This window comes from Pteropus medius, unplaced genomic scaffold (assembly GCF_902729225.1).
Source record: "Pteropus medius unplaced genomic scaffold, Ma_sr-lr_union100, whole genome shotgun sequence".
Lineage (NCBI taxonomy): Eukaryota > Metazoa > Chordata > Mammalia > Chiroptera > Pteropodidae > Pteropus > Pteropus medius.
In genome coordinates this window covers 559,121-581,315 of record NW_024347730.1, presented here as the reverse complement: position 1 = coordinate 581,315, position 22,195 = coordinate 559,121, and the positions used below count along the sequence as shown (strand labels likewise).

General features: G+C 51.6%; 1 protein-coding gene and 1 long non-coding RNA gene across 28 annotated transcripts in view; one reads left to right on the top strand and one right to left on the bottom strand.

Annotated features, from left to right (window-relative positions):
- Window positions 1-22,195, top strand: part of LOC120614244 (uncharacterized) — a 183,930-nt gene that overhangs the window by 17,777 nt on the left and 143,958 nt on the right. For 14 of the 27 annotated variants that reach the window (XR_005655901.1, XM_039877041.1, XM_039877039.1 and 11 more), the window contains exon 3: window positions 660-748. Coding sequence is in view for 18 of the 27 variants with exons in the window: in XM_039877041.1 (XP_039732975.1) it covers window positions 660-748 (89 nt within the window). In the remaining 9 variants the exon portion in view is untranslated. Of the gene's footprint in view, window positions 1-659; window positions 1,626-1,865; window positions 3,538-7,384; window positions 10,550-11,736; window positions 12,752-22,195 lie in introns of those variants that run through there. The other 13 variants (XR_005655897.1, XR_005655895.1, XR_005655898.1 and 10 more) reach the window with 6 other exon arrangements.
- Window positions 3,232-10,116, bottom strand: LOC120614246 (uncharacterized). Its single transcript, XR_005655905.1, has 2 exons — window positions 10,044-10,116; window positions 3,232-8,313 (listed from the first exon to the last, which is right to left on the bottom strand). It is a non-coding gene; the product is annotated as an uncharacterized LOC120614246 (long non-coding RNA).

Below are 22,195 nucleotides of genomic sequence, written 5' to 3'. Positions count from 1 at the left end.
CAGGACGGATGCAGCGTGTGCATCTGTTCCCGAGGAGCTGGGTCTGCAGGGGAAGCGGGTGAAGCTGGGGAGACAAACTGTTCTGGGCGCTGCGGCGGGAAGGGCGCAGGGAGGAGGGCGAGCTCAGGGCGCGGCCCACGGAAGTGCCGCGCGGCCCTCTCAGGCCTCGTCCCCCACCGTGAGGCTCGGCGTGGGCGGCCACCCCAGCCGTCTGCGCCTGGCCTTGTCGCCTGTGAACAAGGATGGCGTGCCACGCCTGCTGCGGGACGGAGGGCGGCGGCCGAGGTCTGTCGCCCTGTCCCTTCCCAGGGCCCCGTGCCCTTTCCTTTGTGCCTCGGGGTCCTGCGTCCCCACCCGCAGGCGCACGCTCTCTCCTGTCCCAGCGCATTGCAGGGTCGTCCTGCGCTGGGTCAGAGCACCCGGACGCGTGGGTGACCGTCCCCAGTGACCTGGGGCTCTTACTTTTGTTATGGCTCGTCCCTTTGCTAGAAGTCAGGCTTGTGAGAGAATATGTGTGATGTTACTATCCTTTTTACTCTTATTTACAAGGCTCATTCAATTCTGTTATTTCTATGAGGCCTTGAATTTTATTTTTGTTCAAAACCCGGTAAATGTTTACTGTCTTCTAAAACTTTCATCTGTTGTTGTTTTTGTAACAGCTTGAGTCCCAGTTCAGTCCCTTTGGCCGTAAGTGGCGGTTCGAAGATGGAGGTCTCCCTTGTTTTAAGGAACGCGAGCGTCACCAGAGGTGAGCTCGTGGGCCACTCGCCGTGCTGGCGGCACAGGGGTAAAGAGGGTGGCGCGGGGGCCGAGGTCCGGGCCTCGTTGCCGGTCGCTGCGCTCACGCCCTGGGAGACGCCTCTGAGACACTGGGCTGGCACATCTCAGGCCTCGCGTTCCAGTCTGCTCTATCTTGGACCTTGGCAAAGAGCGAGCCCCTTCAGGAGCTTTCAGGGAAGTGTGTGTGTCATCTTGACAGTGGCGCCACAGACACAAAGGCGTTTTTGTTTGCTCCAAACACCGTGAAGAGCGTGAGAGCTCATGCTTTCAGTCGCTCTCGTTCTCCAGGAAAAATAACGGTGCCGGCCTGTTCGGAAGCCGCTTTCACACAGCACAGTGGGCTGCAGGCCGCCCTCGCGGTGCCGTGACGCCCGCGTGCTGTGACGTGCGGGCTCTGAGAACGAGCAGTGCGTGCGGGCCCCTCTGGTGGCGATGATGCAGATGCATCCAAGGACTGTGACACTCGCAGTTCAGCTCAGTTGCTTGTAATTTCATTAACTTACTTCTATTCTACTTAATTTTATATAACAGGTATTTCTCGAGTCAGGAAACGTTTAGTAAAACTATAACTTGAAAAGATTATTTACTAAAAGATTATATATTAAAAATGGAAATTCTAATAACCGAAAACGCCTCATGCGATCATAGCCTAGTGTGAAGAAGTTTGTTTGGATAAGGCAGCCCCTCCCCGCAACGCGCACAGACGCTCACACGTGCCAGCTCTGTTCCTAGGTGCTGGCCTGACCCCCAACCTGTCCGCCTTTGTGATGTGTGTTTAGTTGTCCCAAGAGATAACATGGACCTGGCTGGGAGTTTTGGTTTCAGAACAACTCATCTGACCTATCGGCTTTGTATCTATAATTAAATATAAGAAAATCACAAGCCACAATAGGTACCGGAACAGAAGCATCTCGGACACTCACTGTTTCCATAGCATGTGGCTGAAATCTCTCCACAGTCTTCCTGGGACCCGCTCGTACAAACGTAGCACCCCGATACTGTGAATGTATGTTCTTCACTGTTGCTAAACTGGTTGGTTCTCTGTCAGACACACCCTTATTTCTCCCTCCCCCGCTCCTTCCCAGACTGGCGTGCACCTCTGCCCTTCTTGTCAGCACCCTTGAGGATCAGCTCGGACCCCACTCCCTCAGCAGACGTTTAGCTCAGGAAGCCTCGCAGCATGTGGAGCATGTGCCACACGCATCCCTCACTGCGCAACTTCAACACATGCTGACGGGGTCGGGGCGCCTCAGGTGGACCACCGTGGGCTCACCCGAGCGGGGCAGAAGTACTCCCTCTCCCCCTTGGGGTGCCCCTGTGTTCAGGGTAGGGTGCTGTTCACTGGAGGTTACCTGGCCACTGTCAAAATATTCCCCCAGTCTCCGATTTTGCCGAAATGAGTAGGTTCTGTTACTTCTAAGAATGTGACACCATAAAAGTTATTTTTAGATTTTCTTATGTTTAGGAAAATTGAGCATTTAAAATTAAGATTGGTAAAAATTGCCAATTTTTATACTGAGGACACAAAAAATAATTTATCTTGAAATTTCACATAATTTATATCTTAGTTTTTTAAACACTTGCACATCTGTCGTCTTATTTCATCCTTCGTACAAATTCACAAGCATTATTTCTCAAGTGGGCATTAGGGGGCCAGGAGTGAGTCTCAGAGAAGCGTCCTCAGCTTCTCTTTTCCGTAGGTACCAGGGAGCCACGAATGGGGGCCTTCCTGGTGTCCTTGTAATTTGTCCCTCACTTGGGATGGCCCGAGGAAGGTCTTACTGCAGACACCGTGCTGGGTTAGATGTCTCTGCCCCTTCCTGTGCCACAGCTGTCGTCAAAGATGCGACTGTGGCGGGGGAAGGACACGAGGGAAGGGAGCCAGGGCCAGGTGGGGAGGCTTACGCCGGGAAGGGCGCGCGGGCAGGCTGTGCGGCGGGGCAGAGGGACGTGCCGTCGCGGGCTCACTGCCAGGAAAGAAGGGGAAAGAAGGTTCCCCTGCGCGTGTGGGATGCGTTCCAGGGGGCGCGGGGCCATCAGCAAGGGGAGGGGAGGCGGTCCCCACTAGGGTCAGGAATTCATGAGTCCCTGCAGATGCGCACCACGCAGCAATACGCCGCTCTGGGAGCCAGTGCTAAGGGGTAGCCCGCCTCGTCCCCTGAGAACTGGGGAGCAAGCTCCTCCCATTTCGCCTCTCATGTACTTTCGGACAAGGCCTTGCGTTAAATGTAATCGAGCTACTAAATTTAATTACCACTCTCGGATACTTACTGAGAGCCTGTCATTAATACCCCCTGGACAGTGGAGAAAGACTGACCGCAGTACAGGAAAATGATGCCTGCCCTGGAGAAGTTCACAGCCTGTAGGAAGCAATGATTCAATTGCAGGTGCCTCTAAAGATGGTACAGCCTTCTGTAGGCCGCTGGTAGGATATCATTTGTTTTCAGGGCATTGTGTCATGAAACCATTTATTTAATGGATTGCTGAACACCAGAGAGACAGGCCGGTCACCGGTATTCCCCGATGCTAGTCTGATGACTTCGAGAAAGGAAATGACATGACTGAGGCATGACTTGTGCTTCGTGAGTTCACGCTGACTTGGAGTGATCACTGCTTCCCTTTTCCCGTCTTAAAGATCTGGAGAATCTTACACACCTTCCTAAATGTTTGGTTGCCATCTGTATTTCATTTTTAGTAGGTTCAGAACTTCCTAGAATCTCTCTGAAGATATTAAATGCATTTTAATCCCGCGTTTTATTTCGTGTCGTGTTTTGTATTTTCTCGGAGGAGTTCTGCTTATGGAGTTTAGTGGTTTTCTTCCAGCTTCTTGGCCGTTTGGTCACATTTGTAGGTGAGACCCGCCCCTGAGCAGCGCTGGTGGCCAAGACAGTAAGACATCTTATTTGCCTGGCTAGAAGCACAGGTGTGGGTCAGATCAGCGCTGCCTCCAGGACGTGTGTGTGGCAGAGGGCAGGCGTGCTTTCCCGTAACCTGGGAGCATGGCTGTCCGCAGGACGTGCAGCTGTCCTCTGCCTGCGACGAGGCCCCGGTTCTCTGCACCTGCCGTCCATTTTGGAGTCTCGTGTGAAAACACCCTGTCCACAGTGTGAGCACGTCGCCATCAGCATCAGGGGGCACAGGACAGGTGCTGCCTCTGTGAGCAGCCCGGCGCTGTCCAGCGCTCGCTCCTCCCCGCCGGCCTCTGCGTATTCTGCAGAATTCTGCTGGGAAAACGCATTTTCCAAGTCCTCTTTCCTGGCTCTGGGCATGGGGGCAGCTTAGCTCTGTCCCCCGTCAGCACCGGTCCCCCCAGAAGCTCCTCGCTGCTCCAAGGGACCTTTAGCAACAAACCCCTTCTGAATTTTCTAAAACGTATTTAGATGCATTGACGTTTCTGTGGGACTTGGGAGGACGTAAATGCATGTATTCGTCCCGCCAGCTCTGGCGAGAAGCCACCCACCCTTCTTGGGTCCCTGGTGATTAGCGTTCCACGGGGGGCCACAGCCACCATGCGGCATGTGGCCTTCAGAAGGGAGTCTCTGGTCTGGCCCTGAGCTGGCGCGGCCTGTCGTCTCTCATACCCGTCGTTCCCTGCGGTTCCCCCAGGGTGACGGGCGGCAGCCCTCTGCCCACGCGCGCGCCCCGCAAGGCATCGCACTCGCACGCCGGGCATGGTAAGCGGCCTTGGCCTCCCTCGCCTGCCACGGGGACTCCGTTTCCTTCAGTGTGCTTGTGCCGCCCTCTCAAGTGGGAGAGAAGAAAGTCAGGAAGCTGTGACGTTGGCTAAGCGTTCGCCAAGGATGGGGAGACGCTCTTGTCTTTCTTACCTCCAGCCTTTCATTCTTTTCCCCGGGCTAAACTGATTTCCAGCCTCTGCGTTCCTGGCACTATTCATCGAGGTCCAGCCTCGACTCCAAGTTCGTGATTTCGTCCCTCGGCGCCGTTCCTTCCCCATCCGCCGGAGGTCTGCGTGTTGAAATAGCTCACTGCACCGCGTTAGTGAGAGCCGGGTCAGGGAGTAAGTGCTCATTGCTGGCGCGATACCCAGTGTGGCCAGTGTGGCCAGCAGACTCCGGACAGTGCCCTGAGGCAGCTCAGTGCAGCAGCTCTCCGCTGGGGCGCACTCCCGCGTCACTGTCACCAGAGGTCCCTGTGACAACTGTGCTATCTCTCCCCAGGCTCTTTCTGGAGCCGTCCTCCTCCCTCGGCTTCCTCATTGCTGTGCTCCCGACGCCCGCGCCCCTTCTGGCCCCCGTCTCCCCTGCTCCGGCGTCTCCTGTCCTTCCGATAAAGGCTGTACTCTTTGCGACATCCAAGTAGCTACTTTTATGGAACTTAATGCTGAAATTGGAAAGGAAAGGAAGCGACCAAGTCCCAGCGGGCCAAACTGCAGGGTACTCCACGCTCCCGAGGGAGTGGCAGGCGTGACGGGCCCTTACTGACCTGCTTCCGACTGCGTCGTAAAGCGTTTTGTTGCCGTTAAATCAGTGAATGCAGTTCACAATACTAACGATGGTTCGATGGTTGGTAAGTCACGGCAGGGCTCCGGGGGACGTGCCGAGGTCTGCCTGGGCGCCCTGCTGTGGGTGGCAGGTCTACTGTCTGTGTATGTTTCACCTCTTCTGATCATGCCAAATGGATTTTATAGGGTGCCTTCCATGGCACTCAGCGAGGCTGGTTAACGTCCTAGTGTGCGTCGGCGTGGGAGATGGGGCTGGTCGGGCCGGCAGTGGTTGTAGCTACAGTCTGTTTTCAAATCTTGACCAGTTCTTAAAAAAAGTTATTAGAACACATCTGTATAACTGTAACTGAATGTGTTTTTATCAGTAAAAATTACAATTTTTTTCTTAGGATGACTGTAATTCCTATTCATTTATTTAATTTGGAAAATACAGACAAGGAAATGGAAGAAACAACACCTTTAATCCCGTTACCCAGAGGCAGCCTTTGTATGTCTTTTCCTCCATTTTCTACCAAACGGCATCATATCAAGCATCCCATCTGTAACTCGTTTCTTCCACATAACAATAGTTAATATCTTTTGATATCAGTATTTATCTAAAACATGAAAAGGTGGTGATCCTCAAACTCTAGCTTTCATTACCATGAAACTAATGAAACTTAACCTTTAAGGCCACTCACGCACCCTGGAACAGGCTGCACATGTGTTCTCATAGTCATATGTTTTTGTAAAATTTGCAGAAGTAAGATACTTTAATTTTTTTTCCCTAAAGAGAGCCCTTCCAAATTTTATAAGCTTCAGGTCACACGAAGTCTGGATTATTCCCTGATGGTGAGTCCTTTGCTTTCCCGTTTCCATTCATTAACAGACTTTTGAATATGTCGTATGGGCTGCGAGGTTCTGGGCCCCCGGGCGTGTCAGTGAGCAGGACTGCAGGGGAGTCGAGCTTTCTTGGCGCTTTGGCTGCGGCGGGGGAGGTGGACAGCAAACGTCAGCAGCAAGTGCTTGCCTGGTGCGTTAGCAGGTGATGCGGGCTGTGGAGGCGGCAGGGAGGAGGGTAAAGGAGACGGGGCATTTGGCAGAGGCGGAGGTCAGGGAGAACTGAGAAGGCGGGGCAGGCTCGTCCTCAGAGAGAAGAGGACATCTGTGCTAGGACAGAGCCATTGTTTTCAAGGTCATTCAGACATCCTTTTAGTGAGGTTAGCTGTATATGCATTGCGAGTTCTTCATAATGACACACTACTTTCCAAATGACATAATTCTATAGGCGATATCCGTATACGTCCTGAAATTCTTTGCCTGCTTAAAGGTCTGTGTTTTACAGTTGGTTGATATGATGAATAAGACCACATTATGAAGTTTTACCTTGAACCGAGATTAAATACATATAGGCCACAACTGGTTGAAGATTTTGTTTTAAATGCAGTTTTGCTTGCTAACAACGTAACGGTCATACTAACATGAAATTAATAGGTTTTAAATGGAAATTAGAGAAACAGCTGTCCAGATTTCTTGACCCTTTCACAATGTTTTACAAGAAATTCTGTAACCTCGACTTTAAAAATACATAATGGAAGACTCATTTAGCAAGCTCGGCCCACAGATGGTGAGTCTGATACTTGCCACAGCTGCTGAGGCCCACCTTTGAATGACACGGGGGCTCCCAAGTTCAAAGGTCATGGGTGTACGTCGTGAAAAGCAAACAAACTCATCAACATAATATAGTTTCTACTAAACCTAAAAATTGGTGGCCCTTTTAAATAAGCCTATTTTTAAAAGGTATATTGATGCATCGTTTATATATAAAATTCCTGGAACGATGCAGCAGATTGTTAACAGTACTTATTTTTGTGCTCATCTGTACCTTTTAACTTTTTCAATTTTGTGCACATATTGCTTGAATAAAGATGTAGTTTTTATATTTTCCATGTTTAACCTCTTCTTCCTACGCAATCTCAGATACAGTCCTCACGCCTGAACTTTATGGAGTGTCAGGGCAATGTCTTTCTCCTCACTTCCTGGGGACGCTTTTGGGCAGTTGTCCTCCTTCCATCCCTTGACTGTCTGTAACTCCAGTTCTCTCAGTCGTGCGTGGCCTGAGGGACACGGGGACACCCATTGCCTCTCTCCTTTCATTGATAGGTCCGGCCTCTGTCGACGGTGTCTGTCTTTGTGTCCACTCTTCCGAGCGGAGCGTCCGTGTCCTCTTGGCTCAGCCCACGCGGAGTCTTCTTAGGACAGCCCAGGGCAGCCGTGTTTTCTCTTCCTTCCAGGTGATGAATTCTTGTTCAGTGCAATGCGTCTTGGTCTGCAGTGGCAGAAATCTGAGGCCACTGCAGAGAGCAGGTGACGCCTGGGCCCTAAGGACCCGCGGCTCTGGGCGGCCAGGCCGGAGACGCAGACCCCACTGCAGGGCGCACCCCCAAACCCAGCGCCGGGGGTGTGAAGCCCAGCCGAGCCGCAGTCTCATGACACTCGAGGTTTATTTAGAGAAGCGAGGGGACATGACAGAGCGTGTGTCGTTCGGCTTCTGGAATCGCTGCGGTTCCTCATGGTGTAGGGTTCGCTGTGTGACAGACAGCTCACCGTCAGGCCGGGTGATGCACGAGGATTGTTTACAGTGTTTTTTTTTTTTCAAAAATGCACTGGGGATTTTCACAGAAATTTCTACTTTACTGAAAACCTTTTATTTCCTCATTTTCCTCTTATTGCCCATAATATATATTTCATGTATATATGCAAGTTCCTCTCCTCCGTCGTCTGCACAGAAACATGTTTGTTGCTCCATGGTGGAGAGCAAGTTCAAAGAGATGCCACAGTGGAAAGGTCACAGCCGATGGACTCAGGGTACATCAGTGACGTGGAAGCCAGTGACAATGTCCCTGCTGTTGCCGTGAAGAAACACTGGCGAAAGAGAGCGACGCGGGTTCAGGCTTCGCCGTGAGCCACTGAAGGCGGAAACGACGGGCTGAGGGCCGTGCTTCCCTTTCCTTGTCGCTTCCACGACCGCACTGCTACTTACTAACTTCCCGTGAGCGGCTCCTTCAGATCTAAGTGCGGAGGGAAGTTTCCTATAAGATAGACACAGACACGCATCCAAAATATTTAATCACGTAATTTTTAAATTTCAGTGGCAAAACAACTCCAGCAGAGAAAGGGTTATTGCAACATAAAAAAAGAAACTATAAGGAAACTAAGCTCTAGAGAAGCCCGAGCCATTTTACAGGATGACACATGATTGTAAATATCCACTAAGTTCTACTGAGATTTCTCTTCTGCTTTTTTTCCTGCTCATCATCCAAACCCCTTAAGCAACAGTCGCACAGCAACTGAATGATCTCGTTGTCAAAGCTGCAACATAACATAGAAAAACAAAGCATGGGGAATCACATTAATGGAACACAATTTGGGGAAATATTTACTCTCAATATAATATCGTGGACTATCCCTCCAAGAGGGATTCTGATGGATGTTCTTCTCGTCATACCTTAGGACATGGAAGGCCTCTTATAAACCACCCCCTCCAAAAGGTCCCATTATTTCTCTTTGGGGAGAAAATCTATTATATTAATTGTATAAAAGCTCTTCCACCCCCATTACATGGCGAAATTTCCTCCTTTGTCTTTGGAAGTAGAAAGAATCTGGTTATTACTTTTCGTAAATATTTAAGATTATCTTGAGAGAAAGGAAGAACAATAAATAGAATCACATTCTTGAGTCATGGTTCAAGAAAAACAATTGGCCTCGAAACTATTTCCTTGTTTTAAGTAAGAACCTTTGATTTATTACTCGTAACGCATGTAAGAATGTAAGAGTGATTGCACACTTTGATGTACTGAGGTAATAACTGACATTCATAAATAAGACGAATCGTAAATGATTAGCCCTGTGAATAGGCATATAGAAATTGTTTATTGTTTTTCCCTGTTGAGGTCATGAGCCAGAGTTTGCTTTTCTGTAAAAATCACAGTGTGTTTTGTGTGTCATGGATAAAAAGCATGTTCCAAACACAACAGGTTGGGTTAGCTCTCACGCCCCTGTTAGGGAAGCACGGCTGTCTCCATTTTTACTGAAGAAGGGGTCATTCCCCAGGAGGAGAAGCCAGTCGTGGAGAGCGTCGCCAGGCCTCACCCTGCCACCACCCGGGGGCTCCCCCGCCCCGCCGGTGCTTCTTCCGCTTTCCAGTCTGTCTCTCTCCATGCCTCTCAGGCACGCGCCGACCTCTGGGCCCCCTCTCCGAGCAGCCCCCAGCTGAGGGAGGAGGGGTGCTCGGAGCAGCCTCTCCTCTGCCCAGGGCCCCGAAGGGCCGTGCACTGACCTGCGCTGGCCGAGCTCCTGTCCCCTCACCCCCAGCACCTGGCTCCCCGCTGCCAGTGTCCTGGCACCGGCAGAGCCTGGGCGTGTCCTTGCAGACACTTTTTTTTTTTACTGTGTCCTATTTAAAACTTTTTGACTTCTAAAAACACATATCTGAAGTGTGCCCTCTTAGCCACTTGGAGTGTATAGTGAGGTTAGCTGTGCTCATGTTGCTGTGTAGCAGGTCTCTAGAGCTGTTCCTTCTTGCAAAGCCGGGACCCCGCGCCGCTGCCCTCCCCCGGCCTGGCCCTGCCTCTCCTTTCTGTCTCCATGACTTGGGCCGGCCGCTCCAGGTTAATCTCACGTGAGTGGAAACAGTATTTGCTCCTTTTGCGACCGGCTTATTTAACTCAGCATAATGTCCTCGGGGTTCATCTGCGCTGTAGCGCGTGTTAGAATTTTCTCTGTTTGTAAGGCTGAGTAATACTACATTGTATGTACGTACCACGCTGTCTTTATATATTCATCTGTCAGTGGGCATTTGGCTGTTTCCACCTCTTGGCTATTGCGAACGCAGCTGACAAACAGAATATGCGTGAATATCTTTTTGAGGTCCTACTTTAAGTCCTTTGGGATATATACCCAGGATTGGGATTGCTGGATCGCGTGACAGTTCTGTCTTCAGTTTTTGCAGGAGCAGCCGTACTGTTCTCCATGGAGGCTGCCCCGTTTCCCGTTCCCAGCGACAGTGCAGGGGGCCAGGTTTCCCACATTCTCGCCAGGGCTCACGTTGTCTTTTTTTGATAGTGGCTCGTTGTGGTTTTGTTTTGCATTTCTCTAAAGATTAGTGAGTATGGCCTTTTAAAAACACGGTGAAGCCTTATTTTTGCAGTCAGCTCTGCGTCATGTGCTGAGCGCTCTGCATGCTCACGCTCATCACTGACCAGCCATCCGGTGGCCTCGGTGGTCTGACCTTACTTCGTTGGCGAGGGAGCTGAGAATCAGATCCAGGTGAGTTCGCTCAGAGCAGAGCGCTGCGAACCGGTGCAGCCGGGCTCCGAAACCAGCTCCGACTCTGCGGCTCATCGCTCACCCCTGAGCTGCCCCTGCCCGCCATGCTGCCCGTTCATCCCTCCATCCCCATGCCAAAGACAGGGAAGTCCGCGTTGGGGGAACGCCCTGTGCCGCCCCCGCTGGCTGCCTCCAGGGGCGCCCGTGCCTCCGTGCGGGAAGCAGGGGAGGGCGGGCTTTGCGTTCCACACGCGCGTTCGCTTGGTTAGCTCTGTGAGCCGCATAGTGCAGTGGAAGAAACGGAGTTTGGGTTTCTTACAGACACAGAGTCTTTGTAAACCCGGAGGTTCTGCTTGTTTGTTCATTCGTTTTTTCCTGGTGAACACACTCCCCAAATATGCAGGCATTTCAGATAGAGAAATTCCAGTTCCCATGGAGGACGCGGCTGACTCAGAGAGAGAGGCAGCACGGCCTGCAGGGCAGGGTGCACTCACAGGTCACCCGCAGAGAGGGGCTGAGCGAGGGCCAGGACGCCTGGCACAGGGCGGTCATTCTCTCCGCGCAGGGGAGGGGCTCGCCGCTGTCCCCAGTCGGCTTCCTGGTCCTCCTGCCCTGGGCGGCCACCCTGCTCCCTGCTCGTCGGGGATAAAGGCAGCGGGGCAGGAACTAATTATAGATGTGGTTTTCCTTACGTAGTGACAAATTCAGAGCTGATTTTGACGTTAATGTGACCTTACGCCCAGGTAAATGGGGCCATGTGAAGACACTCCTGACTGTCAGGGGAAATTCTCGGGACTGGAAATCTAGCCCAATCTTCATTTTGTCACAGAAAGCATCAAGAGGATGGGGAACTAAAATTATTTTGTATGCGCCTTACATTTGAGAAACACTTTAATTCTCACCTCCAGCTATCTAGATTGAAATAGATTGGGCTGTAGAACTGCACTGTTTCAAATTTATAGCACCAATTAACAAAAACTTCTTTAGGTAAACGAGTATAAATCTCCCAGTAGACTTACATAAGAGGCTCTAAAAATGACTGTTGGTATTTAAAATATTCTTTGAGTGCTGCCAATGACGCAGGAACAAAAGAAGCTAAGTATTTGTAGCCAGGTGTGGTGTCCTCTGCAGCTCTGAGTCTCTGGTGCCACGTGCAGTTAGATTGGTCATGTGTTTTGTGTCCCTAGCCGTCAATGTAAGTCATCAAGCCAGAAACAACAAGCCACATCATCTCGGCGTTTGTAAATTGTTTGATTTAGAATGGCCGAATGTCGAAATGAAACCACTGAGTATATGAAATGCTGCTCGCAGACCACGTGACATCATCTGGACTCGCCTCCGTGAAGATAACGCACAGACCTATCGTTCCATTTCATCTGTTCTTACGAACATTCTTTTACTCATTTTGCTTTCTTTTTCTCTTCTATGTGATGTTTTCTTTTTCTTTCATACTCTATTAATAGTTCAGTGTTTCTTAATCAAGTTTCTGAGCGAAACTACACTGTACTTCCTTTTTTAAGGAAAACGGCTTACGGGAAATAAGAACGCAGCGTAAGAAAACAAAACGAGAGGCATAATTTCTCCACGTGGCTAGCACTTCATTTCTACTGCTGCGTCTCAGTTTTGAAGTTTTATGAATCATTTGCCGGGGAGGCTGCTCTCGGGTCCTGCAAAGCACCTCACAGCACAGCAGCAGGTTCTGCTGGTTGTTTCAGTGATGAGATATGAGTTAAATCTAAAATGGAAAGTGTGTTGCAAAGAAGGTGACAGGTTTTTAGAGTAACTGACGTTCACACGAATATTTTAATGAGAGTTTCAGCACAACTTTCTATAAGTGAATTCCAATTAAAAAGTTGTTCCTATGAGATAAAATTGACACTATTGGCATTTCTGGTTTACAAATGCAGAAACAGATGCTGAGTAAGGTTAAAGGACGTGCTCAAGGTCATTTGGTTCTTAGTAACTAAATGGGATTTGGATCAGTGTTGTCATATTCCAAAGTCTGTTTTGACCCCATATTGCACTATTATTAATGCTACATTGTATCAATGTTATCTTCACTTAAATATTTCATCATACTTATGTGTCTCAGTGCTTTAAATGCATATCACTTTTATTAGCTATATAATGCTCCATCAAATTGGAGAATATTTTCTTTTGTTGTTTTTACTCTTACAAATAAAGATATTGTTGACACTGTCATACACGTCTTTTCATTTGTTAAATTTTGTCCTTCCGATGAATTTCTTGATATGTAAGCATTGAACAAAGAACGACTTTTTAAAAGTTGCCTTTGCTTCTCATAGGTTATTTCCTTCATTTCAAAAAATTTAACAAGAAATCTTATAAAGAATGCATAAATACGTACTAGTTAAACAGTCCTGGGCAGCCTGGCGAGGTCTGCTTGTTGTGCGCCTTGTTATTCTGATCGGCTTGTTCTCCCAGGCGGTTTCCCTTAAGCACAGCAGTCCTGCCGTCCAGAGCCACAGGGAAGGAGCTGTCGCAGTGAAATGGCAGTGGACGAGCGGAAAGACGTCCCCTCCGAAGGGGCGGAGGACGCGCTCCGCGTGTCGCGCGCGGCGTTCAGCTGGCTGGCGCGCACGCCGGGGTCCCCCGGAGAAGCTCGGCCGCAGTGGACGCCGCCGTCCAGTCGCCGCCCGTTCCTGGGAGCCCCGGTGACGTAGTTCCTCGGGGGTTACTGCGTCTTCGTCGCTCGGCCGTTAAGTGTCCCCTCTGGGAACCCTTCCCGTGGCTCTCACTGCCCCGACCGTGGACACGCCTGAGCTGGCGCACGCGCGCAGCGGTCTGGTTCGCTCTCCAACAGCCGCTGGGGACGGAGCAGCGTCCGAGACAGAGCCAGGTCGCGATCTCCACAGAGCCCGCCGCGCCGTCGGAGGAGCGCGCACGACACAGCAGATCGCATTTCAGGTTTAAATACCCTGAGACAGTAAAACAGGGCGACGGGCAGAGACGGCCTCGGGCAGCGGGCAGCGGGTCGGGGGACACGGCTTCGGCGTCAGGAAGCTGATGAGGTGGAGCCCCGGGCGCGTGGGGAGGCCTGCGGGCTGGGGACCGAGCGGCGCGGGGTGCGGGGCGCGCGCGGATGCCGCGGGGAGGCAGAGGCCAGCGCCGCGCCGCGTGGAACGCCGAGCCTTCCTGTTTGAGACCGTCCGGCCGCCGCGTCCGGCCAGAGTCCTCTCCCCGCGTCGCGTGGTGACGCCAGCATCTAGCACGCGCTACGCACCGGACAGCTCAGTGCCAAGGACTGGCTGGTTGTCCAGTCTCTCTTGTCTGATCCCCGCGTGGCCCGTTTCCTCTTCCCTGACGACAGGCCAATTCCTGCTCGTCACAGCCCAGCTCGAGCATCACTGCTCCTCACGCCCTCCGAGTGGGGAGAGCTGAGTGCAGCCCTCCGGCCTGCGTCACCCTGTCACCACAGTGGCTGTGCCTCCCGTGACAGTCGTTAGCTGACGTCCGTCCCTCTGTACAGTGTTTCATCACTTAACCTTCAGGGACTGCGTTAGAGGCTGTGCACGTGACCTTTTCCACCGAAACTGCCTTGAACTCAGGTATTGCATCGCTGACTTGAGAGAGAGGGGTCTCTGGACCTTCCTGGACTTCCCAAGCCACCTCCTCACCCTTCACGCTGCTACGGCCTCACCCCAGAGAATTCTTATTCTGCACTAACAGCTGTCTTCCGGCTGCCTCCAGATTAGACCTGCTTTTATTACTGGACGTGAGTTCTTCGAGGACAGAGTCGAGTCATCTCTGAAACTCTGAACCATACCACCATGTCTGGCACAGGGCAAATAATTGGTGGCAATAATTAATTATGAGTTGCAGATTCTTAAAGCCAGGATCTCTGATGTTTTCCAAAGACATCGGTAGAAAAGACATTAAAATCCTCCATTTATATTCTTTCCAAGGAACAACCGTTTTTCAGTCAGAAAGGGTATTTTCATCGTTGCAATGATCCGTGGAAGCGGTGCATAGTAATCAGCCTTCAGACGTGGAAAGCTGGCCGGGCGAGAGCTTTACACTGGCAAAGCCGGTGATGTCTTTGGCGGTCGCCGAGGGCATCGTCTGCAGTTTGCTCGGTGGGCAGCGCCCGGGCGTGGTACTCAGACGTGCGGCATGGAGGCGAGCTCTCGGGCTGTGGTCCACAGTCCATCCTGAGACGTGGGAGTGCCGGAGGGGCCAGAGACAGACGTGGGGGTCACGGCGTGCAGCAGACACCAGCCTTTGGTTTTTACGTTTGTTTTTGAACACATGGGCAGTAGTAATGGGAAATCAGGGGTTCGGCCAAACGCATGTCTGCACTGTCCCTTTCATGGTTGGAAGAGAGCCAGATGCAGGGCCCTCTGGGCGCACTCCCGCTCCCCAGTTCAGAGTCCCAAGGGAAGCAGGTGTGAGCAGAAGGGACAGTGCCGCTGTACCAGTGCCCAGCCACCGCCAGCTGTGCTGGCCGGCCCATGTGGAAGTTCAGCCGCAGACCCGGGACCCTCACCACCCTGATGGGAGCAGGAGTGGCCTCGCTTCCAGGCTGCCATCAAGGACCGGAGGGCAGAGGTTGGAGGGCCGTGTGCTGGTCCTTGTCCCTGGTCAGGATCTAGAGCAGGGTCTTAGGTCCTTTGTAGATGAAGAAGCTGTGACATGCCGTTCTCTTTGGAACTCAGCAAGACGTGGGCCCCTGCACTCTCTACGCTGAAGCTGGGTGCAGACACGGGGTGTCTTCCAGTCCGTGAATGTGCGGAGTGGGTGGGGCAGAGAGGGCTTGGCGCCAACCCATTTCTGCGAGATCCGTGTCGGATTTACTCCCCTCGATGACAGGAGCAAGGAGGGCGTGAGTGTCCCTCGGGTCCTGCTTGACCCACAGAGGCTGAGCCCGGGAAATAGGGGTGAAGAAGGAGAGGCTGTAGCTGTCATGCTGTGCAAAGCCAGCAGCCAGCATTTCTAATGTAAATGTGCATGGCGAGAAAGAGGAATTCAGACGGCACACAGAATGATTACTCCGGAAAATCAAAGACCACGCCGGACGGAAGGCGGCACGGGAAAGCCCCTGGTCCTTGCTGCTGTGCTTAGTTGCTGGGGGCGAGTCGAGGGCGGGGGTGGGGGGTGCACACAGGACCACGTGCTGCCCACTGAGGGTGAGCTCAGCCGCCAAATTGCACAACCAGGGGAAAGTGAAAAATGAGCCAAGCCGCATCCTTCTGACAGGCGCAGACGTCCCGTCACCACGGGCGAGAGGAGGCAGGGAGGCGGCCGGGCCAGGGCGCTGGGGTCGGGCCGAGTGCGCCCTGGGCTCTGCTGCTTCCTGGGACCTTGGATAAACTCGTCGGGTCCCTTGGAATGAGCTGGTTCACTCAACCCAAAGAGAAAGGTGACAATACCACCACCAGCAACCAATGCCACAGGGTTTGTCACAGTAAAGGAGATAAGATTAGCAAAACTAATTCATTACCATTTTAGTAAAAGCGAGGAGACTCCAGTGAGCTGGGACCAGCCCACCCTTACCCCGCAAAGTGGAAACAGGCCCCCCGAGTCCTCCAGGCGTGCCCGCACCCCGACCTCCTCGCCCCCCTTTGCACCTTGCTGAGCCGCTTCTGTTGCCCCGCCATTGTCCAGCCTGCGGCGGGCAGCGGAGGTGGCCAGAGCAGGGCCGAAGCCGAGGACAGGAAGGGACTGCAGCGCTTGTCCGTACTTGTGTGTGGCGCTGCGGAGGTCCTCACCAGCAGCCGTGTGCAGCTGTCACACCCTGCGTCCCCACAACCTGGAGAGGGACTCCTCGGGGTCCGGGTTAAGTGGGCCACATTCACGCGTGGCTGGTGGACACTCACGCGACCAGACCTGTCCCTGAGATAGGGTCACAGGAACAGCGAGACCGAGGGAACGAAGCTCGGCTGCTGCGAGCACAGACTGGTGCGTCCCCACGGGGCCCTAAGAGCACCCCAGCCCACGGTGGGACAATGGACGAGTCCCGTCCAGCAAAGCAAGGCCTGGCCCCTGCGGTACGGGTCGGCCCTGAACAGGGCCAGGGGCCTCGCTCCCACTGGGCTGGGTGGGCAGCCAGGGTCAGGAGAGAGAACTTGCTGGAAGGTGCCGCTTACTTTTAGCAGGAATCTCGGGTGCAGAGGTTTGGAATGAAGTGGGGTGGACTCAGTGCCACTTAACAAATCGACAGCTGCAGATTCTAGCCCAGTTTGCCCTGTGGTGATGCTCCCTGTGGTTTTTGTAGAAAAATATCAACGAACTCTAAGTTAGCTAATTAATATCTGAAAGAAAATAATGATACTTGTTCGCAGACATTTCTCTAGAGCTGGCTCCCCTCAGCTGCCTCAGGCTCTCCCGGCCGGACGGCACCGTCACGGCAGGCCTCACGACTCCTTCCTTCCTTCTCCCCCGACTGACGGGACGTTAGGGTATCTGACAGTGGCCGCGTGGGAATCCACGTGCGATGTCTGATCTGGAGCGTTTCCAAAAGTGACATAAGAGGTGAGAGAGGAAAAGGCGTGGTCAGGCCGTGTTAGGGTGCTGTGGACGCGACCAGCTGCCCCCGGGGTCTGCCGTAGGGGCGGCCCGCACCAGCCCGGCCACACACCGGCCCAGCGCCGAGCCCCTCAGGCCGCAGATGCCGCGGTGTGCATGCGGCTGGAACTCCCCTCTGGTCTCGGACGAACTCCACAGGCCGGTTTCTCAAAATAGATGTTCGTGTCTGCGCACTGGCTCCCTCTCCAATGGGGATGCGGATCCCGGTGACACTTTTTCCACGGCATCTCTCCTGACGTGTGCTCAGCGTCATTGGACAGTAAGTGTCACTGCTGCCTTCCTTGTCAGAAAAAGGGCACGTCAGCAAGACGTGCAGACCCCGACGTGGTAGACGATGCTGCTGTGACTGTCCTTGGGACTGTGCCAGGCTGTGAGCACGCCCTACTGTTCCTTCTCCCTCGGCCGCCCACCGGCGGGGGGGGTCTGCAGCGTTTTTCCGGTGAAAAACTTCTGCAACCTCAAAAGATAGGTTGGCTTTTGGCAGAGACTGTGGACACCCGTGTCTCCCGAAAGGAGCTCTTCCTTTAAGGGGCGCCCTGGTCACCACAGTCTGCGTTGCTTCCATTTTAACATGCTACGTATTTCATTTCTGAAGTTCAAGGATATTTAAGGAAACATTTTTGAGTGGCTGCCAGTGAATCGAAGGATAAGGATGTCAGAACCTGAGTTTGCCTGGAAGCAAACACACAAAAGGTTTTCTCTGAGTCCCTGAAAAGTCTTTATTTATGAGGCTCTGAAATGCCTTCACCCAGATCAGACATGCCACATGAATCACCAAAAACTCATTGAACTGACAGTTAATGGGAAACAAATCACAGCAGCGAAACGATTTTCAAAACAGTGTAAAAATAATATAGAAATGGTTCACAAAATGGCTTAGTTCTTATTCTATTTCAATTAGAGAGAAATTTTATTCACAGTAGCCAAGATAGAGAAAGAACGTAAGTGCCCGTCAAAGGATGACTAGATAAAGAATAAGTGGTACATGGATTCCAAATGGGGTTCTTCAGCCGTCAAAAAGCACATCTTATCATTCGCAGCAGCACAGATGAAGATCGAGGACACTGTGCTAAGTGATACAGGATGGACACAGAGAGACAAATACTGCATGGCGTCACTCATGCGACATCTTTAAAAAAAGGCCCAACTCATAGAAACAGCGGAAAAGTGGTTGCTAGGGGCTGGGAATTCGGAGAGCTGGGAGCGTGAAGGGCGTGGACTTTCAGCTTTAAGGCGAGTACGGCCTGAGGGTCCCGGGCAGAACACGGTGACTGGCTGGCAGCCCTGGACTAACTGAAGTTGCCAAGAGAGTAGAGCTTAACTGTTCACACCAAAAAAAAAAAAAAAAAAAAAAAAAAAAGATAAATGTGAATAAAAAAGAAGAATGAAGGTGTGCCCCCCATGCGAAGCGCGGGTCCCCCGTGGTGCCACAGTGTGTGAGGTCACGGTGTGTGAGGCCCCCCTCGTACTGGAGCACAGCGTCCGTGGGGCGGATCTAACTTCTGATTGGAGCAGTGTGAGAGGACAAGCCGTGTTCCCCCCACTCTGCGTCCTTTCCGGTCACGCGGGGCACTCCCCAGGTACTTCGTCCATCAGTAAGAAGCCATGTGTTTGAAACACAGATAAAGGCTTCGCAGCAACACATTACTTGCCACTTGTTTTCAAGAAGAGCTATTGGAAATTCCAGAAAGCAGAGGCATAGCCCCTTGTACGTTTCTTTGTGTTCACACAGAGTTCTGTTGCCGTGATCGGTAACTGACAGAAAGTCTAACGTGCTTCTCCCGGGGACAATCCGGACCTGTCCCCTGCCCCTGCTCGTTTGAAAATGTCATTAGCGGAGCCGGTTAGTCCTGTCAACAGGAAAGTTCTCCGATCCTGCTCAGGCTTGACCAGAGGAGAGCACAGGTCCTGCCCGAGCCCAGGGTCAGCTGCTCAGTGCTGTCTCAGAGAACCAGGGCATGTGGAAACTGGGTTGTGGTTTGGGGCTGGAAATAGAAAGACGGGAAGGAGAGAGGGTTTTCCCATGCAGGAAGCTGTTTCGGTTAGAGAAGGATCTTACTGTGTGAAGAGTAAGTGTCAAAATGTTTCCTTAGGAATCTGAGCGTTCCTTGAGCTGGGAGACGGGGCACTGACCTCCTTGTTTCCTCCTGCTTGACTTGGAGAAGCCAAGCTCCTTTAATGGCTGCTGAGCTGGCTGTTACGGTTCAAGGGCATTTGACTCTCGCGTGGTCTAGGCGCAGCATTACTTGACCTTCCTTTGGCAGCAGTGCTAGATTAGTAAGGCTGCGTTCATCCATCGCCCGCCACCCACGACCATGCAAAGCATTCAAAAGAGAACTAGGAAAAAAATAATCGCACTTTTCAAAATTCATCTCTTTGTTTTCCACTGGAAATCAACACCCTCTTCTTATGTAGATTTTTTTCCTACGAAGACGAAATTGTTATAAATGACATCATCATTCCACTTTTTAAATTATTTGATATAGTTCCAGAATCATGACTAACTTAAAAAATTTTAAGTAACTTAAAGTTACATCAGAAGTAGGTATTGGAGGAGGAGAATAGGGCTTCAGGTGCTTCCACATCCTGTCCCCTGGGTGGTCACCATCTGCTTCAGTACGATTTTATTTATTTAGTCTTGTCTGTGTGGGTGACTTTCACATTTACTTATCTGGCTCATATATCTCTGATCTCAGACTCGTGCTTGGTATTTTGGGCTTCTTGTCGCGATCTCAAACATAACGTACCCCAGACTGAACTCTTGGTTTTTTTCATCTCAAACCTGGTTGTTCCCAGTTTCTGGTTGTTCCCTGAGGCTTGTCTTGAGCCCTTTTTCCACCCCACCCCCATATTTCCATAGCTCATATGTGGACAAGTCTTGTTCTGTCTCCAAAATATATCTTGACTCTACCCCTTATGTCCGCCCCACTGCAAGGCCCCATCCAGGCCACACAGCCTCCCACCTGGACTGTTCCAGCGGCCAAGGGGCCCCGGAGACCGGCACGCCAGGATCTCGCAGGTCTCCCTGGTGTGCGGCTTACTCTGTATACCATCCCAAGGACTGGAGCCGGGGCCAGTAGATACATACTATAGGACAGCGGTCTGCAACCTTTGTGGCACCAGGGACCAGGGCTCCTATGAGCATCTAATGCCTGAGGAGCTGAGGCGCAGCTGAGGCGGTGATGCTGGCCTGGGGAGCGGCTGCAGGTACTGATGAAGCTTCACTGGCTGGCCCGTCGTTCGCCTCCTGCTGTGTGGCCCGGGCCCTGACAGGCTACAGACAGGTACTGGTCCATGGCCCGGGGATTGGGGACCTCTGCTCTAGGGAAATTGATTTTCAAATCAGTGCAGAAGGATTATCTGCTGGAACTGTCTGCGGATGAAGGGCATTGCTGAGCAGGCAGTAAGTTCCCCTGGCTTTGGTGGAAGTTTTTGATCTCGAGATATATGTCTACTTAACATCTTTGTTGTAAAGGAATTTGAGGCATATCCGATGCATAATTGTCCCTTTCAACCTAGAGTCATTAATTCTATGACATTGATTTTAAATGATTAAGGACAAAGTTGGTAATAAGTAATTTTCCAGAAAAAAGGACTAGAAGGGACAGTCAGGAGAAGCAAAGGAGTTTTGCCGTTAAAGGAAATGCAGGCTGTTATTGTTCTGTCCTTAGGGGTAATCCAGTGGGAGGTGGCTTGGGAACTAGGCTCCGTGGGAAACAGGTGCGATTTCCCTGGAGAAATGCATTTCCGAAGCCGAAGAGAGGCCTGTGTGGACAGCTACGTGTGAGCATTTCTCGATTCTCCCGTTCTCCCCGTGGGTCGTAATTGTTCTTCATAAGTTAGGAAATTGAGTATTTGACTGAGGGGGTGAGGGAGAGCCGCGGGTTAATGACGAGGGAGGGAGATGAAAACCAGCCCCACGGCGGCTCCCTCTGGACGGTCTCCGTACTCCGCGTGGGACCATCAGCAGCCGGTCGCTTCTCTGCTTCTGCTGTCATCATTCAAGTGTTTGCCCCTCTGAAGTTCGTCCTTAAAGAGCTGAGTTGTAGATTCTAGGCCACTGACCTGATTATCATCTTTAAGTGAAGTGGTCATTCTAAAGTACAAAACCCAACCAAAATTTTGGGAATTCAAGTTGGATTAAAAAAAAAGGAATATTTTCAAATCAAACCTGAGTTCTGAGACTGTACGTTCTGAAGACAGATGTGGCACCCGGACATCAAGAAAACAGATTTGTGAACCGAAAGAGAAATTGTTTTAGGCACAATTCTATGGCGCTTCTCAAAATAGGCTCTAGAACTTGAGCAGGAATAATGGCCCGGAGGGTTAGTTACGGCAGATTCAGGGGCTGATTCAGACGGTCTTAGGCGGGAGCTGGGCATCTGCACGACAGGCTGCGGGGTTGCTGCTGGTGGCACCGTTGTAAAATGCACTGCCTTGCCTAGTCCTGCTCAGTTAAAAAGCAGATGATTGGAGATTAGCTCATGATTGGAGTGACTGAATCTTAAACTTCATTCTCTACTACTTCTAAGATTCTTGTTACATCTACAGACTGCCTATTTTATAATGTAGTCCTTCGAATTAGCCTTTTAGTCGAATGTTATCAAATGAAACTATATGAGTAGAAAACTAGTACTACTTGTCATATATAGATCACTTTCAAACAAATTTTTTAAAATTATAAAACTCTCGCTAAATATTATTTCTGAAGTTCTTAGCCCGAAGCCTATTCTTTTCGTGACACTCCCCAGAAGGCTGGAGAACACTGAAAAGAACTTCCGTGCCCTAGGACCCAGATGCCACTTAGCACCGTGTGCACACCGACCTAAGGCAGCCCGCCTACTGCTGGCTGTGCTTTCCCCAGGACACGCCTTCCTCTCCTTGTCCCCGGCTCCCCTCCACCACCCCAGCCAGTCACTGCAGAGGCAGCGGAAGGCGGCTCCCCCGTCTCACCCGCCCCTAGACATCGCTGTGGCGCTAAATATGGGCAGGGACGAGGCGGGCCGCTGGGGCTGTAACAGTGCTACTGGGGATGAGGGCTTCCTGCAGAGCCACCTTGACCCTCGATATCATCTTATCACTACGTTGTCGTCTGTGCAC